At 33.1% G+C, this 20,257-nt stretch overlaps 1 protein-coding gene and 1 long non-coding RNA gene across 3 annotated transcripts in view; both read right to left on the minus strand.

Moving 5' to 3' along the window:
• Window positions 1-1,178: 1,178 nt before the first annotated feature.
• The window catches only part of LOC111504858 (protein spaetzle), a 144,305-nt gene continuing 125,226 nt past the window's right edge, over window positions 1,179-20,257 (minus strand). For both annotated transcript variants that reach the window (XM_074172943.1, XM_023159569.2), the window contains exon 3: window positions 1,179-2,764. In XM_074172943.1, the coding sequence (XP_074029044.1) occupies window positions 2,563-2,764 (202 nt within the window). In that variant the 3' untranslated portion in view covers window positions 1,179-2,562. The remainder of the gene's footprint in view (window positions 2,765-20,257) is intronic.
• On the minus strand, window positions 9,975-13,014 carry LOC141481433 (uncharacterized). The gene is made up of 2 exons (XR_012464976.1): window positions 10,883-13,014; window positions 9,975-10,829 (listed from the first exon to the last, which is right to left on the minus strand). It is a non-coding gene; the product is annotated as an uncharacterized lncRNA (long non-coding RNA).

Consider the following 20,257-nt stretch of genomic DNA (forward strand, 5'->3'; position numbering starts at 1 on the left):
GTCAGAGAAAAATAAATGGTAGCATTTCAAAAATGCTACACTATCCCCCCTGCGAAACAGCTAAAATGATTGGGCACTTCAATTTGTGTATGTAAAAATATATTTCAGTGACTACACGTACTACTTGACCTAATGGAAATAATATCAATTAATGTTACAATCAACTGAAGTCATGATTTTGACAATGACTGATTGATAAAGTCTGTCAATATATCTCTCAATTATTTACAATATCAGTTATATTGAGATACTTAAATATATACATTTGGATATAACATTGAACCCAGTATCTACCACAAGCTGATGAAATTTATCCAGTAGAAATATGGAACTTAAAATTTCTCTATCACTCACCAACTCATTATGTCCAGTGCGAATGAGAGATATCTAAGCACAAGCCATAACATGCAAAAAACCTTCGACGCCATGCGTCCAGACACTTCCATCGCCTGTATCGCTAGCGTCACTTTGGATAGTTTACTTTTTCATGAATGTTTTCAGAAAATACGCTTTTACAAGAATCTTCTTCACCTTATAAAGGGATTTTGGCGCTTCATTTGTCCAAGAAATATTTTGTTTTTCGTTCTGCCCGAAATTTGATACGAAGAATTACATTAGAAAATTTGAAAATGATTGACAAAAAAAGGAAAATTGAATGGCCTCTGCAGTCTCCGATTTGTACATGATGCAAAAATTAATGATGAAGTCAAAAATACTGATGAAAGTATTTTCCAATGAAAAATTGTTACAAGTTTTGATAGAAACGAGACTAAGTAATTCTGGTGTTTTTCAAAATTCAACTCGCCTAGACAAAAATAATTATTTCAAATGCAAATTTTCTTCTAGTTTGTATATGTGAAGGAGAAATCCAAAATTGATTCGTACATTTTTTAATGACTTTCAAATATTTCTTCAGTAAAGAGTCAAGACAAATATCTTTAGTTTTGAGTTCACCATCCGTTTGATCCACTATTACCATGTTTTCATCGCCATTGTTTTGAAAAAAATCATAAATTACCATTTCTTCCACATGTTATATTTTGAGTCATACCAGGTGCATGGTTCTTAGGAAGACTCCATGTCGTATTAATGAAACAACCTTAAAATGATACATCAACATCGCACCATGTTTATTCAGCTTGTTTCAATAAACGTTCTCGTAAAAATAAACAATACACTCAGACTTCCATTTTTATTGAAACAAATGATGAGCAAAGCTCGACTGCGTATAATAATCGTTCGAAGTACTCACTCTACAATAAATATATAAATAAAAATAATAAATAAATATTCGATGTGTTATTCGATTCATCTTATAATATATCACAAATCGTACATTTATATAAAATTCCGATATTTCACAAGATTGTAGATTTTAATTTATCAGTCGTTATTCCAACGTAACTCTAATACTTCATAATCGGCAAAGTTCGCCTATAATTGAGTCAAAACCGCTAACTAACATCAAAATACGATATCACAAATTATGTTTCTACTTCTAACTGACTTGAAGGCTTTAATTACCAAAATATATTATACACTGACTGAAGTAAAATACAGGGAATACTACAGACTACTTCATTTCACAATGTTTTGAAAATACAACCACCGGAAAAAGCTTGATTTGGAAATCATTTTTCGTTTTAAAACTAACTGAAACGATTCATATCAAATGAGAAGTTTTGTCATGAGTCAATATTAAAAACGAATTTTAAAAGCATGAAGATGCAAAATAATTTTTGAATTATTATTAATAAAGATTTGATGAGAAAATATAGTTTCCAGAAAAACCAGCATCCCTATTGTTTAAGCAACAAAGAAGCATTCGGTAACAATCGCAAATATTCGATTGTATGAAAACCTCTCGAATTTCAATTTCAGAAATATCTTTTGAAAATTTTCAATATCATCGTATGAACAAAATATCAAAGGAGACTTGTAATGGAAATAATTTTTCTTTCTGAATGTTTTAGATAATATTCAAAATTTCAGTGGCAATGATTATACATAATTACATAATTCATCATATTATTCAAGTACATATTACATAATTATGTTTTGAAAAGCCCTTGAATTCCATATTCATGAGTGAAAAATTATTTCAAAAAATTCCCAAATGAACTCAATAGTGATGAGTCGGGAAGAAACAATTGTTGTAATTGTTGACAATGTATCCAACTACAGAGCTATGCACAAAAACCATTCATTTAACGCTCTATAGAAAATGTGCTTTATTCAATAGAGTTGAATGGATATGTTTTGTTTTCAGCTTTGAAGGAGCAATTAACTGAATCTCGAAAGGTTAGCGAAGCCCTAAAATACATGAAATTCTTCAAACACTTCAAGTATTTCAATCATTTCCAATCCATCGAATAGAATATCTTATTCAGCTCAACCCTGGTGTGATAATTGTCTATGATTTTTTAATGAAATAAAATAATATTTCCAGTGAAATATTTTTCTGCATTAATCGTTTTTCTTGGATTTTCGCAGAGATATGAAAGAAAAACCTAGTTGAAATTATGAACTGTTAAGTTTCGTTGTTACTTATTTTCCCCGCCGTCACCTCTTAGCTTTGTTTTCTGGATCAGGACCCAACTTCCTATACGAACATACGCAGTTACTAGGTATTGGAAAATATCCATATTCTAGTTTGCCAGTATGACTCACAGCCACTAAACGCACTAAACTGTACGCCTGTTTGCAGAAGGTGGTGAAATCATTCGGCCACTGATCGTTCCCAAAGCATACGCTATTTTCATCTCTGTAACAAAAATAGTAATGAGTATATACTGAAAAAGAGTTTTCTAGATCAACTTTAAAATTATTGCTGCATAATGGAAGACTTGCTTCAAGAATAATCCTACAAATTGAAATGGACAACAAAAACCCGTCACATGTCGTCATCTACACCGTAATGTCACTCAACTGTGCCTCAAAATGACAGATTCGTGTCATAAAAGAGGCAAGTCTCCTTTATATTCTTATCCTTCATCCAATCAGAAAATTCTAAAAGATATATTTGTTATAACTGAAATCAGTAACGGTAAGTATTTTTATATATATATATATATATATATATATATATATATATATATATATATATATATATATATATATATATATATATATATATATATATATATATATATATATATATATATATATATGTAAACGGTCATTTGTCAGCCCGTAGAATATACGATGTGAACTCTGGTCAGCCCTCGGAAACGTCGGTCGTCCCGGTTTCGGGCTCACCAACGTTTCCCACTGTATATAGTGTTTTTTGGACATGTTATCATGTGAAATGACGTTTAGCAAATTTTCGGTTGGGCCGACCATTACACCATATACACATAGCTGATACACCACCTACTTTCACAAAACTTCGCCAGGAGGCGTGGCTGTGTAATTGTATACACCTGATGTGAATAGTGTCTTTGTGAGCCCAGGTTTATACGAACACTTTCAATGGATAGCATGTTGGTCAGCCCACAATCGGGCAACGCTGCACTTGCATTTCATGATTCTAACTAGATTGTCGTGGTGCAGAAATTCGATATTAGAAATGGAAAATTTTTTGAGAGATGTAGAATTTTATGAAAAAGTTCCTGTTTTGTATGTTTTTTGTACAAGCGTTCGTGTGCGTGCATCACCCTATATCTATACAAGCAATTTAGATCAGGGATTGTTTCGCATATAAAAGTTTTATCAGAGCTTCGTAACATATTTACTTGTAGAAAAATGCTTGGTCTGAACTCATACTTTCCCACATTCGACTACTTACCCGAAATCAGCTTTTTCGGATAACGGTGTCGAGTACGGAAATGTACTGTTTCCGTTCTAGTTAGGATAATAATAATATAATTACTAACAGTGCGTTATTCCATTTAGCTTGTCGAAGCAATTTTAACCTCTGCACTATCTTAGATACAAAAATTTGAATATGTTATAAGTTGAAAATATCAATATAGTGTTCGGAATCACACGTTAAAATGTAAGACCTCGTTAATCTATAGCTAGTACAAGTTTATACTTCTGAGGGTTGTCGTTCGTAGGGGTGCGACAGACATATTTTAAACCGTTTCCTGTTTGTATTTTCAAATGTAGATTTTCAAATTCTAATTATTTGGCATGGACGCCTCAACAGAAATCGCGTTGTGTAAATCAACTTTAGACATTAAGCAGGAAACTTCGGGTTTGACTTTGAAATTGTAGATTTGAAAACCTGACTGCACAAAAATAATCGAAGTGTGACTGAGTAGAAATGAGTAGATGAAAAATGACATTTTTTTCACAAACGAAAAATCTAAAATGCGATGAATGATCTGGTAATGAATTTATTGAGAAATGAATAGTGAATATCCAGAATGTCTACAGTTTCAATAAATTCTATATAAAAATCTGCAGCAGCACTACGGATTTCCGATATATAATTTAGTTAAAAAATTAGGTAAAAATCGCACTAAGTATGTTTTCTATGACGAAACGAAATTCTGAGTGACTAGCATAAGGTAAGATATAATTTGTGAAACAGATATTAGTAATAAGTTTCAATTCTCTTTTTCTTAGCAATAGTTTTTTCGAAAACTCCCTTTCAGTTTTTGGAGGTATGATGTTGTTCAGGTTGAACATAATGAAGTAGAGATTAAACCAATGTTTTTTATTATGTTGACTGTTCATGACGATGAATACGTCATATCATCATCGATTATAACCCGCAGCAGACATTTCAATCAAAATAAAAAAGACTTGGAATATTTCAGCACAGAAAAAATTTGATCAGGTTGAATAAACATTTATTTGAATGGAGTATTATTCTTCAATTTGAGAACTGCTGACAAAAATTGTTCGGTAAACTAATAAACACGTAGTATGAAAAAATAACATAATTTCTAATGAAATGAAACTACAACATGGGTAAAAAAATATCAAATGAAAATTATTAATATTATTTCTTCTTTCTATAACAACAGTAAACGTATTCTTTGATTGCAGCCCAGTTTCTATTTTTTAATAATGATGAATATTTCTTTTCCTTATATTTTAGATACAAACAAGAACTAATTCAATTCTAGCACTTCTTTTTTTTTTCGGAGCGAAAAACTTTTTGACTATATTTCGTTTTGCTCCTTAGACCAAGTTTGTTTTTGAGAAGGTTTTATTGTTTTCAAAACTGTGCGTGTCTGATGATCTGAAATGAGATCAGTGTGTTGAAAAACTCTATCAAGATATCAAACGGGTTGAAAATAGATCCAAAAATGAATGATAAAAATAAAAAATGGAAGGACGATACTGAAAAGTGATTTGACTCATTTCCAACCTATACTCAGAGATACGGATGATTCCAAAACAGCTCAAAATATAAATAATTGATTGCATATAGGGAATTTTTTTCAAAAGGAGCCACGTTCAATATCTCCATAAATAAGACAGTAATGTAAATTTCCCGAAACACCTAATTTTTGTGAAATAATATAAGGTATCGCTGAGACGCGTACACACTCCTCTTCAAAATATCAAACAAAATAACCCCATATATGCCATCTATTGGATAAGTGATTTTATCAGGAATTTAACGATGATTTTTCAGGGTTGATTTCTAATTTACTGTGAAGATGGACCTTGAAGTATAAGTGAACGACTTTTTAGATTAATTGATACAATCTCTCACAAAAACGTATACAACAATTATTTCTATTGTTAAGTTCCTAACAGAAAACAACTTTTGTCGCGTTGAATTATATCTGTCGGATTTTTGGCAAAGTTTCTCACACAAAACACTTCAAAATACTTTCTAAAATTCACAGCCAAAAATGTTCCACTAAACAGTTTTATAAAAACGCGACACGTGTTTCGCCATACAATGGCTTCTTCGGGCGTATCTTTATCTACTATATTTTACAAATTTAATGCTTGGTGTACCTAATTTTAAAATTTAAAGTACCTACATTTCAAGTACTTGAGTTTGTAATGGATTAAATGACCTGAGCTTATGTCCCAGTCCCCACATTTGAAAAATACTCAGTAACGGTTATTCAATTCTAATTGATCATTTAGGTAGTTACCCGAATTCTTGAATCTATTGATTGCTTGACATTTTAGAAGATTGAATTTCAAACTCTTCTCTTCTAAATATAACATGTCATATTCATGACTGAACTCATGTACTTTTGCTATAGTCTATTTCAAAAGAGTGTAGAGTAATAAATCATGAAGTGTCATAAAATTTGCCTGAATTTCGTTGTCGTCCATGGGCGTAGGCAAATCTTAGGATTATTAAACTTAATAATTAAAGTAAATTAAAAATTACAGACATAGATAATAATAAAAGGCCATTTTTGGGAAATAATTTGGTCTAAAACTAAGTACCTACATGTATTTAGGTAAGTAAAATTTCTTAAAAAAAGATTAAGATTAATTTTAGTGGTTCTTGTAAACTTATTTAATATGCAATTTGGGTTCATATACTTGAGCATGATTTCTCAAAAAAGGGTTAACACTTAGTTCCGAGGTGCCATGTCATTATAATATTCCCTTTTTGACCCTGCCCACCAATCATGCAATACCTATTAAACCCAGGTAATTAAGAAAAAGGGTTTAAATATATTGTAATGGTGTCTTAAACATTCGAGTTATAATAGTAATTGTTACTACACCAATTAAATGTACAGTGATATTGTGATATAGAAATAGTGAAAAAGTTATAAAATGGGGACATTTACTCCAAAGAAAAGAAGTGTAAAAAATTATCCGCTATCTGTTTGCGAAAAAGTTATAATTTTAAATGTATATGATTGCATAAAACACGATCACCCTAGTTTGTCTGTGCAAGAAAGTGTTGAACGATGTGCCCGAATGACTGGAATTGGACAGTCCACGATTTTTAAATTATTGCGAGAAAGAAAGATATCAGGCCAGGTAAGTCCATGCAAGAGAAAATCAGGAAGACCAATAAAAATCTTAGATGAAGACACCAAATGTGACATTCGAAGAAAAGTTCATTCGTTTTATTTTAAAAAGGAAATACCCACTCTTGAAAAAATATTTATCGAGATAAGCCAAGATAACGATATTCCTTTGATATCCAGAAAACTTTTATGGAAAACTTTAAAAAGTATGAATTTTGCCTGGGAAAAGCACAATCGAAAGGCACTATTACTGGAAAGTGATGAAATTGTTTGCTGGAGACGAAAATATTTGACAACTATAAAGCAGTACCGCAGAGAGCAAAAGAAAATTTTTTATCTTGATGAGACGTGGATAAACGAAGGTTATATAGTCAAAAAAATGTGGCAAGATAAAAATATAACAAGTTCTCGCCAAGCTTTCATAGAAGGCCTTTCGACGGGTATTAAAGTGCCTTCGGGAAAAGGGAAGAGGCTTATAATTGCTCACATTGGAAGCGAAGACGGATTTTTAAAAGAAGGTTTGTTAAGCTTTGAGTCGTGCCGGACGGGAGATTATCATGAGGACATGAATTCGGATGTCTTCGAAGACTACTTCGGGGAAATGTTAAAATTTCTTTCAGCTGATTCGGTCGTGGTTATGGATAATGCAAGCTACCATTCAAGGCGCTTAGAGAAGGTACCAACTTCAGCTTGGAGAAAGCAAGAAATTATTAACTGGCTGTCAAATAAAGGTATTCAGTTTGAGACGAATTCAGTAAAGAAGGAACTACTAGCCATAGTAAAACAACATAAATCTCGCTTCATGAAATATGCCGTAGAAGATGTAGCAGAAAAGTATAAAGTAACTGTGCTGCGCCTACCGCCATATCATTGCGAATTAAATCCTATAGAACTTATATGGGCACAAGTTAAAGGATATGTTGCAAGGCACAATACCACATTTAAAATGAAAGATGTCAAGGTATTGTTTGATCAAGCCATTATGGAAATCACATCAGAAAACTGGCAAAAAGCAATCCAGCATGTTTTAAAAGAGGAAGATAAAATGTGGGAACTGGACAACTTGGTCGATCAGGTGGTTGACCCTATAATTATAACACCAGGGGATGATGACAGTTCTTCGGATGAAGACTATACTGATGTAGAATAATTTAATTGAATTGTAAATATACTGTAGCGGGATAAGCAATCTGGACAGAGACCAGTGTATCAGTGACAGTGACACTTTTGCTTAGGTTAGGGTTTAGAATTAAGGGTAGTCTGAATAATTATTTTCTCGGAAGGTTCTCGAAAATTGTACCTAGTAATCTCTAGAACATTCAATTAGGGTATAAATAGAGTGTTGTTAAACGTTAAGGGAAGTTCACAGTTTTAGTATTGTTCAAGTGTCAAATTGTAATAACGTATCCAGTAAAGTTCTTGTCGTTTTTGTGAATAAATTGATTTAAAGTCCCCACAAGTGTTTCAATACGTAAAGTTCGTTCGTGTGTGTTTGTGAGTATTTCCCGATTTCGGTTCGTATATATTTTATTGTTACATTTTATATTTTTTCAATAACACTGTTCTGCTGTATTAAATTTTTATTTCCTTTAATATAATTTTTATGAATGCATATTCTTTTGGCAATTATCCCACTAGCGCGCCTCTGGCTCAGTATTTATCCGTCGATAACAATGGACAAATCCCTTAAAACAGGGTGATACCTACCTGCTCTTTATGAAACGACATAATTTTGCAATGCGGACTAGGGAAGTGACAGAATTTATTGACGGATCACCCTGTAGCGCTTTTTAATACTTAATGAGATTGTATTACTCTACACTCTTTTGAAATAGACTATAAAAGGTGGTTTGCAAATGTGAAATTGGTCTTTCTATTCACAAAATTACATCTAAGCTTTTAATTCTTTGGAAAATAATCTCCCTGTTTGGCCATTATACAGTTTTGGGCAAGAGCCACAACTCAGCTGATATACTCCTGATCTATCCGATACCGAAGTTTTGTCTTTATTGTTTTTAATAAATGCACTTACACTATTATTCGGACTATTACTATTTCTGTGAACTAAGTTTACGCAGTCTTTCTTCAAAAAAATATTATTGGTTAGTTCAGCCAAAAATGACGATGTCTCATAACTGACGTTATCGCATCTTGAATTTGGGTAGATATGGTCCATGGCTTGCTTTTGTAGTTTTTGTTTGATTTGTTTGATCAAACTCAGTTCTCTCTGGAAATTATTCAACAGTCTATGAAGAATATTATTGAATGCAGCAACTTTATGCTGGTAAGAGTGCGTAGAGGAATTATGTATGATAATGTCCGTGTAAGATGGTTTGTGGAAAATTGCAAATTCATGTTCATTGTTATTTTTTGTAATGGTTGAGTCAAGGTAATTTAATGAATTATTTACCTTCCTCTCAGTGGTAAATTTTATTGACGGGTGTATGGAATTGACATATTCAACAAACTTGCCTACTTGCTTTTCTGTAATGATTTCATTATTCACTAGTGATAAATGGATATCGTAATGCTTGAAGAAATACATGCATAATGAATATTTAATACAACAGTCCTGAAAAAACTGTAACGTCTATTTGATAAAAAAAAATTGATGAGCTTCCGTGAAGTATCATATTTATTCTAATACTTGCTACTTTCTACACACATTCACATCAAATCGATATACCAAATTTGAAACATCCATTCGAACTAAAAATGAAAACACAGGAAAATAATATTTCATTTGAGTTAGGAATTGGAAAACAGTGAATTACTTAAAATTGAGTAGATTCTATGATATTTATTTGTAATCGTCATATACCTATATATTCTCTAATTATTCTCTAAGTATACCAAAATATTGGCAAGCCAATTAACAAAATAGCATTAGGACCATTGCAAAGATCGTAACGGTTCTCAAAGAGTTTCGCGCCAAAATAGTTAACGCGTGTCAAACAATTGCAGATTTCGTAGGAATACTGAAACTTTAATGAAATGAATAAAAACACTTTTGTCTAATTACCTATATTTGATTTTATTTATATGACCGTTTTCGGGTTTGACCCCATTACCAAGTATTACCTTACCTATAAATTTCGTCGCCGCTGATATATACCATTATTTTTTGAAGAGAAATTTTGATGATCATAATATCCTCCATTTCATAAATTTATTATCGGATGAAAAGTGCAATTTTCTATACTTCACTGAATTTGACTTCGATACTAAATTTTCCCATTTTCATGATGTTTTTCTTCAAGCTTTTGATATATCCTTCCCTAAACAGTTTCAAAAAATTAAACAAAATCAAAGTTCAAGTAGACACAAACCATGGATTACTAAGGATATCGTTGAAGAAGGTATATTACTCAGATATTTATAATTTGAACAAGAGCCAAACCAATGTACATTTATTGGGTCAATATAAGCAACTCTTAAAAAATCATAGACAAAAAATTGTGCTCTCAAAAAGTCAATACTTTAATAATCAATTCCTCAAGGCTCAACATAAATCTGAAGCTGCCTGGTCTATCATCAGGAAAAATACTATTATAAACGATTCATCTAAGACATTGGCGATGGTGTACTTGTTGACGATGGTCCCGGTATATCTCAAGCATTTAGTAGTTATTTTGTCGATTCATTGGAGTCATTAGTAAAAAATACTGCACCTGGTGGCATTGAAAATCGTTGTGTAAAAACTGAGAGTCTTTTCCTCTATCCAATAGATGAAACTGAACTCGTGGAAATAATTAAATTCGCATGTTCGAAAAATTCCAGTGGGGTTGATGAATTGCCAGGCAATGTTTTAATGAAGGCTGCTTTGAAAATAATGGAACCTCTGATTTATCTAATCAATTCATCTTTCTCTGAAGGTATTTTTCCTTCCCGACTTAAGCAAGCAATGGTCGTCCCAGTCTATAAAAAAAGCGATAAGCATGTAATGTCGAACTACAGAGGTATTGCTTTACTATCTCCATTTTCGAAAATATTTGAAGAATCATATCAAAACTTGTGTCCTTTTTAAATAAATACAATATCGTATCTGACAACCAATATGGGTTTCAAGTGGGCTTGTCAACCCAGGATGCCATCCTTTCTCTACATAATCATGTATTATCAAACTTCGACAACGATGAAAAATCACTTAGTGTTCTTTTCGACTTGACACGAGCTTTTGTATCAGTCATCATGGTCTTCTTCTTGATGAACTGTTTGGCATGGGCGTTCGTGGTCCAAGTCTGAAATGGATTGAAACCTATTCAACTGGTCGTACACAGGTTGTTAAAGTTAGGCTTCAGATTGGGTCATTTTTCTCTGAATTTCGAAACGTTGTTACAGGTGTGCCCCAAGGTAGTGTTTTGGGGCCTACACTATTTATTTTATTTGTTAATGACCTTTCAAAAATTAATCATCCACAGTGCTCTATACAATTTGCTGATGACACATCTTTTACTGTCAGTGGTTCGGAATGTGAAACATTGTCAGTAAGAGCAAATGATGCTGTATTCTACATGCAAAATTATTGTTCTAAGAATGGCTTGATTCTAAATAATCTTAAAACCAACACCATTTTCTTTACAATTCAGGAAACTGATTGTAGTGTATTGGTTAGGTCTGAGATTAAAAATATTGAACAGGTAAACTATAAAAAATTTTTAGGAGTTTTTATTGATTCCTAACTCAATTGGAATCATCATGTTGATTTCATACTGAAGAAATTAGCGACACATTGTTTCGTTATATGGAATCTGCGTAATTTTGTGTCTATTGAAATTCTTAAAAGTTACTATTATGCATATATTTACTCTGCCCTCAATTACTGTATTATTTGTTTTGGCAACTGCAATAGAATCAGTGTCTTATTAATTTTCCAGAAAAAAAATATTAGAACAATTTGTTTTAAAAAAAAACTCGATTCCTGTAAACCACTATTTGCAAAGTTGAATATATTAACTGTTACTTGCATGTATATTTTTAATTGCGTAATCTACGTTAAATCAAATTGCTCCAAGTTTTAGAACAGAGATGATACATGTCTTCTTTCGGGCTTCATCCTGAGAAAAAACTATAACATTTTAATTCCTAGTCATAAGTTAGCCAAGGTGACTAATGGACCTCATATCATTTCAAAAAAACTGTACAACAAGCTCCCAATATCCATTAAAAAATAACTAGTGTAAAGCTCTCTAAACAAAAAGTTCGGAAAGTATTATGTGAAAAGGTATTTTATTTGCTTGATGAAATTTTTCAGTCTGATTTGGAATTTTAAATTTTAATTTTTGTACCCCTTTTATGGTCTGAATGTTATGTAATATATCATATAATTATGTTGTTTTATGATTGTGACCTCATTGTAATTGTACTGAGTTATGTGACTTTTTCCATGCCGTCCCTAGGTCTACGGAAACAAAGATTTTTGATTTGATTTGAAGTATTGAAAAAATACTTAATAATGCGGGGTCAAACCCGAAACTGGTCGTATACATAAAATCAACTAGTGGTACTTAGACAAAAGTGTTTTTATTCATTCCATTAAAGTGATCATGAATTACCACAAAATAAACAAGTAATCAATCATACATAATACAGAAACTATATGAAACATAAATAGTCAATAGTAACGGCATCTTTTTCTTTTCCTAATATATTTTTTCCGGTAAACTAACACATAGTTTACCTCTGAAAAACTGGATTTGCCAGGATTTTAAAAACACTTGATACCCTCACGATGAAATCCAATGATACACTGAAATGGATCGCGTTCCTGGTCAGCCATTCGATGTGGCAGCATTGTAGGGCTGACCAAGATGCTCTTCATATAGCGATTTGTATAACTATGGGCTGACCAACAGCATGGGGCTGACAAAGGTTTAAAGGATATGTCAAATTTTTATTTTCAGAAAAAATCTACCCCTCTGATGGGCCTATTAATAAAATCATACCACTGAAGAGTATTCCGAAAAGTATATACCTAAATATATTCGGGAAGTGCTGGGTGGACCAACGCCCCGTTCATATACCGGGCTCACCAATATGCAATGAACAAATATATATATATATATATATATATATATATATATATATATATATATATATATATATATATATATATATATATATATATATATATATATATGAATCAAAAAGGGGAAAATTTGTGGACAGAACACTCAAAAAATGGAGGCAAACCGCGGACACGTGTTTCTGGCTATTGGCCTCATCAGCGCGGTGCAGTCAATTGCAAGGATAGACAACAACTGGTTACCAAAAATGTAAAACTTCACATATGCACGGTGTCACCATCAGGAGCTAACCGCACATTTGTGGTTTCAATTAGAAGACCTAGCATTCCCAGGCATAATCTAACATCACCACGTAGGCAGCTACGTGCATATGTAAAGTTTTTCATTTTTGGTACCCAGTTGTTGTTCATCCTTGCAATTGGCTGCACCGCGCAGATGAGGCCAATAGCCAGAAACACGTGTCCGCGGTTTGCCTCCATTTTTTGAGTGTTCTGTCCACAAATTTTCCCCCTTTTGATTCATATCATACACACTCAATAACATATTTATCTCTGTAAATATATATATATATATATATATATATATATATATATATATATATATATATATATATATATATATATATATGGTAAAATGGATTAACAGGGTCTCTCAGTCAAAAAATCAAAAATCAAACTCTGCTTTACTTTGCCAAAATTTCGCTTCTAATGGGAAGCGTCTTCAGGGCAGTGAAAACAATAAAATGAAGATATAAATTGACGTAAAAGTTAACATGTATACAGAAAAAAAATCGTATGCATGTTAACTTTTACGTCAATTTATATCTTCAATTTATTGTTTTTCACTCATTTTTACTGCCCTGAAGAAGCATATATATATATATATATATATATATATATATATATATATATATATATATATATATAGAGAAGAATATATATATATATATATATATATACAGGCTGATTCACGGTGGATGGCACATTAGACGTTTCTGGTGAACCAGACAACGGATCACTTTGAAAATTTAATGGAGGGCATATTCGGACATTCTCTAGCCAACTAAAATATTTTCGACAATGCGGTGTTGCCGCTTCTATTAGAAAGCAGTAGCAACTTTGATTTTTCAAATGGAACACTCTGTATATAATATTATTTTTGGAATCTCCAACAATTGCCCGACAACTTTTCTTGATATTTTCCTATACCTATCTGTTACCGTTTTCGAAATAAAAATCAATTTCAATTTTTTTCTTCGAAATTCATGACTTCTAAAAATGCCGATATCTTTTAGTTAAGAAGTACTTTAATATCGAAATTTGGTTTGGAGTTAGGTGATACTTGGACACTTTCCACACGTCAGCCTAATCTCCGTTACTTCAATACAGGGTGGTAAAAAAATACAGTTTTTTCGTTTGCTTGAAAAAGTTGCTGAAATTTGATTATTTTAAATGGAACAACGTGTATATTATTGAAAATTCGGAAAGCTGCTGAAATTTGCTTTCTTTCTATGTATATCATACCTATACCTAACTAGTCAAGTTTCGGACTTATGAACATTTATTTGTGAAAATGTCCCTTCAGAATGGTATTTCCATTCGGTATTTGGTAAGCAGGCCATGATTACTATTTGACAGTAGCGTTGTGACATTCTCCTAATAATATCGACATTTTCGTCACTTCAGAAGTTGCAAATACCTTCAAAACGATGGAACAAAACTATTCAAACGAAGTTCTATGAATTTGTTTATTATTTTTGGACAGTGTGACAAAATTATCAGCAGAACATGTAGAAAGTTCAATGAAATGTATCCGAATCTACCGCCAATGAACCTCAAGAAATTTATACGAATTCAGAACAATTTCAATATGTTTGGATAAACTTTAAAAAAGCACCAAGAAACTTGAAATTGGAAATATTGATATGAATAATTATAAAAAAGTAAAACAATCATGTGGAATATTTCAAAATATGTTCGAATCGCTGGCCGTTCACTTCCAAGCTCTTTAAAATGCGGGTGTTGACTGCTTTCGTGGTGGCAGATCTGATTTCATTGGGATCCAAATCTTCAAATGTTTGGGCAATCCTTTCTAACAATTCATCTCTCGAACGCACGGGTATTTTGTAAACTTTTTCTTTAAACATTCCCCACAAATAAAAATCTAATGGATTAAGATCGGGTGATCTCGCTGGCCAATTCCATGGTCCCAAGCGCCTCATCCACCGATCGTCAAATAGTCTATCCAGTTCTGCGCTCACTTCTCTTGTGCAATGTGCAGGAGCTCCGTCTAGTTGGTACCAACAGTTTCGATAATCTTCGAGTGGCAGATTATCCACGAAACTGTCTACAGTATTCTCCAAAATATTCAGGTAGCTTCTGGATGTTAATGACTCCTCGTATATCACGTACCTCAATTTGTTGTCCATCAACATGCAGAAGACATTGAAACTATATTTTTCTTGAAATCCGGCTTCTTTTGTGACGTGAGGATTTTCACTGGACCAATAATGACGATTTTTTCTATTGAAAATCCCTTCTCTCGAAAATTTCGATTCATCAGTCCAAATAATTTTATTTTAAAAAAATGGATCTTCTTGAATGCGTGTCAACAACATTTCACAAAATTCTACTCTCTGTTGAGGATCTTGAGGCTTCATTGCTTGAATTTTGGTGAATTTATAATCATGCATTTTATGTCTTCGCAAGATTCTTTGAACCGATGAATATTTTATACCCAAATCTTCTTCAGCACTTCTTATCGATGACTCGGGAAATGCGTGAAAATATGCTAAGACATTAATCTGGTTGTCTTCGAAAGTTACGGGTCGAGGCGAATTTCTTGGTGCTTTTAAAGTTGATCCAAATGCATTGAAATTGTTCTGAATTCGTATAAATTTCTTGAGGTTCATTGGCGGTAGATTCGGATACATTTCATTGAACTTTCTACATGTTCTGCTGATAATTTTGTCACACTGTCCAAAAATAATAAACAAATTCATAAGAACTTCGTTTGAATAGTTTTGTTCCATCGTTTTGAAGGTATTTGCAACTTCTGAAGTGACGAAAATGTCGATATTATTAGGAGAATGTCACAACGCTACTGTCAAATAGTAATCATGGCCTGCTTACCAAATACTGAATGGAAATACCATTCTGAAGGGACATTTTCACAAATAAATGTTCATAAGTCCGAAACTTGACTAGTTAGGTATAGGTATGATATACATAGAAAGAAAGCAAATTTCAGCAGCTTTCCGAATTTTCAATAATATACAGGGTGTTCCATTTAAAATAATCAACCTTCAGCAACTTTTTCAAGCAAACGGAAAAACTGTATTTTTTTACCACCCTGTATTGAAGTAACGGAGATTAGGCTGACGTGTGGGAAGTGTCCAAGTATCACCTAACTCCAAACCAAATTTCGATATAATAGTACTTCTTAACTAAAAGATATCGGCATTTTTAGAAGTCATGATTTTCGAAGAAAAAAATTGAAATTAATTTTTATTTCGAAAACAATAACAGATAGGTATAGGAAAATATCAAGAAAAGTTGTCGGGCAATTGTTGGAGATTCCAAAAATAATATTATATACAGAGTGTTCCATTTGAAAAATCAAAGTTGCTACTGCTTTCTAATAGAAGCGGCAACACCGCATTGTCGAAAATATTTTAGTTGGCTAGAGAATGTCCGAATATGCCCTCCATTAAATTTTCAAAGTGATACGTTGTCTGGTTCACCAGAAACGTCTAATGTGCCATCCACGGTGAATCAGCCTATATATATATATATATATATATATATATATATATATATATATATATATATATATATATATATATATATATATATATATATATATATATATATATATATATATATATATATATATATATATATATATATATATATATATATATATATATATATATATGCTAATGCCGCGCAGAGTTGAAGTAAAACCATCAAGCACCTGTGCAACGTCTTCGACTTGGAAAATTGAAAGATTCGTCGCAAGTTATTTTTCGAGTCTAGCTCCAAATGAGTTCATGACTAAGAGGTGGTGGCGGTATGAAAGTTTTCAGACATCAGTAACACCCTTCACGGTGTCCTACTACCTGGCTGTGGTGGGATGGATGAAAAATGTGTTCATCCGTTAACGGGGGACATGAGGGCCTTATTCGACAGAGTGTCGGGGCCTTCTGTATCGGGAATCACGACCAAACAATTATAATTCCAGCTAGTCATGGAGTCTTTCTGTAGTTAATTAATGGGATGTTCACTGCGCCACCTGCAGACAGAGCCAGGAAACAACTCCACGGCAAACATACTTCGGGGTGGGAGTTGAAATAATTGGATTAATGATCAATAGAGAAACAGGGCAACCCTGAGCTTGTCATATATATTTACATATATATATATATATATATATATATATATATATATATATATATATATATATATACAGTGTGTCAATTTGAAAACTTCCCACCCTCAATATCTCCCTTCCAGTACATAATATGAAAAAATGGTCAGACAGGTCAACTTTATTTGCAAGGGGGACACTCTGAATGAATATTTTCAACCCTCGGGGTTCAACCCCCTAGGAGGGGTGGATGTTACCCTCAGAATTTCAAATGGAAAGGGGGGTCAAGTGGCACATCATTTTGAAGGGCATTCAATTCGCTTGCCGACGGTGCCCTCATTTATTATTTTCCGATCAGCAGTATTCGAAAATGTAGTTCTAAACTAATAGAAGTAATTAGAATTGGCCTATACTAAAATGCCTGGTTATCAAGTTAGTATGCAAAGAAATACAATTTATTGACTCTCTTATAAGTAAAACTTGTGATGACGGGTCAGCTTTTCAACTTTCCATCAGGGGTAAAATTAGACAAGCCTCAAAAAATTTACATTAATTAGTTATCTGATTTCGGTGACTTTCATTTGGGTTTATTATCGGATTTAAAACTCTTATCCCTTTTTTGTTACTTCTGCTATAAAAAGTATCGTTTTTTGAGCAAAAAAGGTGTTCATCTCATTCAAGCCATTTGGTAGTACTATCATTTCAGTTTCATTTGTTGAGCTGATCAGCGATACCTTAGAAAGTGTATAAATTGTAAGAATGGTTTACACTATCCAAGACCGAATTGAAATAATTTTTATTTATGGAGAGGTGGGCAAGTGCGCACGAAGGGCGGCATCTCTTTTTAATGAAAGAAATCCAAATCTTAATATAAGTCACCGGTATGTGCTTGATTTGGTGACAAAGTTTTCCGAAACTGGTTCGGTGAAGAATAAAAAAAGGAATAACCCCAGAGTACTGAATGAGGATGCTCAAATTGAGGTGTTGGGAACATTTGCTGCAGAGCCGACTAGCTCCTTACGATCAGTAGCAGAACAGACGGGAATGTCACACGAGACTGCAAGGAAAGCACTGAAAATGCACAAATTTCATCCATATAAAATGCAGATTCTCCACGAGCTCCATGAGGATGATTATGACAGAAGAATAGAATTCTGTGAAATCATGACTCTTCGAATCAATGCTTTACCTAATCTTCTGTTCAATATCTGTTTCAGTGATGAATGTTCATTTTTCCTGAATGGCAATGTTAATAGGCAAAATTGTCGCTATTGGAGTGACGAAAACCCTCACAATTTTCGAGAAGGACATACACAACACCCACAAAAAGTTAATGTTTGGGCTGGTATTCTTGGAAATGCCATTATCGGACCTTTATTTTTTGAAGAAAACTTGAATGGTGATCTGTACCTAGATATGCTTCAAGCACCTATCGATCCACTTATAACTGACGAGCTCGAAACTCAAATTGATGCACACGGTAATTTACTGTTGCAGGAAGATTTGTTACATTTCCAACAGGACGGTGCGCCACCTCATTATTTTCGCCCCGTCCGACAATGGTTGAACGAGCGATTCCGGGAGAGATGGATTGGCAGAAGGGGATCAATTGAGTGGCCACCGAGATCACCGGATTTGACTCCATTAGATTTTTTTCTTTGGGGATATCTCAAATCTGTCGTTTATAAAACACAGCCCACTGATATGGATGACCTCAAAGGACGAATTACAGCAGCATGCCGGTCAATTAGTGGTGAAGTTTTCCAAAATGTTCGAGAGGAGTTCGAAAACAGACTGTATTACTGTTTAGAGCAGAATGGACAACATTTTGAACATATTATCAGATAAAGCGTAACAAGATGGTTGAAATTTGTTTTTTGCAATTTAGTATTTTTTGTTTGCACTCGATGCGTATTTCGTTAACTAAGTAGTTCTACATTCCTCTCACATCCACGAATTCGAATATTACTCAAGGGTTGGAACGATGCTACCTAGTACGATGCTCACCTTTTCCAATAGTCCATTACAATCATTTGTTTTGAATACCAACCTGAATACCAAACATCTAGTGCGGGCGAGTTTTAATCATTTATTCTTATTCACTTCTAATCACCGTTCGTTTGGAACGTTATTGTTCAAAAACTGCTCATCAAAAACTAATGAAAAAGGTATCATTGGCAAGAGAATTGAATGCCCTTCAAAATGATGTGCCACTTGACCCCCCTTTCCATTTGAAATTCTGAGGGTAACATCCACCTCGGGGTTGAACCCCGAGGGTTGAAAATATTCATTCAGAGTGTCCCCCTTGCAAATAAAGTTGACCTGTCTGACCATTTTTTCATATTATGTACTGGAAGGGAGATATTGAGGGTGGGAAGTTTTCAAATTGACACACTGTATATATATATATATATATATATATATATATATATATATATATATACATATATATATATATATATATATATATATATATATATATATATATATATATATATATATATATATATATATGGACATGGGGATCTCGTAAACGATAAGAGATAGAGTATCGGTTAAATTATGGCAAAGTTGCGTATTTTAGAGACCTATTCAACGAAAATAGTTCTCCAGCAGAATGGTGCACCTCCTCGTTATGCAGCTCCAGTGCGACAATTTTTGGATGATCATTTTCTTCGTCACTGGATTGGCAAAAGAGGTCCTACGGAATGACCACCTAGGTCTCCGATATTCTCAACCATGTGAGGGCGGCAATGAAAGCTCGTTTGTACCATTATATGGAAGTTGTTGGAAACCTTGCTGAACATTTATTACAGAATTTTTTTTTCTTCTCATTGTCCAGTTATCAGATTTTGATTCAAGAATGATTGAAAAATTTCTTTTTCTGATTTATTGCTTTCATATTTGTCTCTAGAACAAATACTTCAAAATGTGTCTTCCTGTATAATTGTT

Source organism: Leptinotarsa decemlineata, unplaced genomic scaffold (genome assembly GCF_025532065.1).
Source record: "Leptinotarsa decemlineata unplaced genomic scaffold, Ldec_3_MD MMD2_tig00000199_RagTag_RagTag, whole genome shotgun sequence".
NCBI lineage: Eukaryota > Metazoa > Arthropoda > Insecta > Coleoptera > Chrysomelidae > Leptinotarsa > Leptinotarsa decemlineata.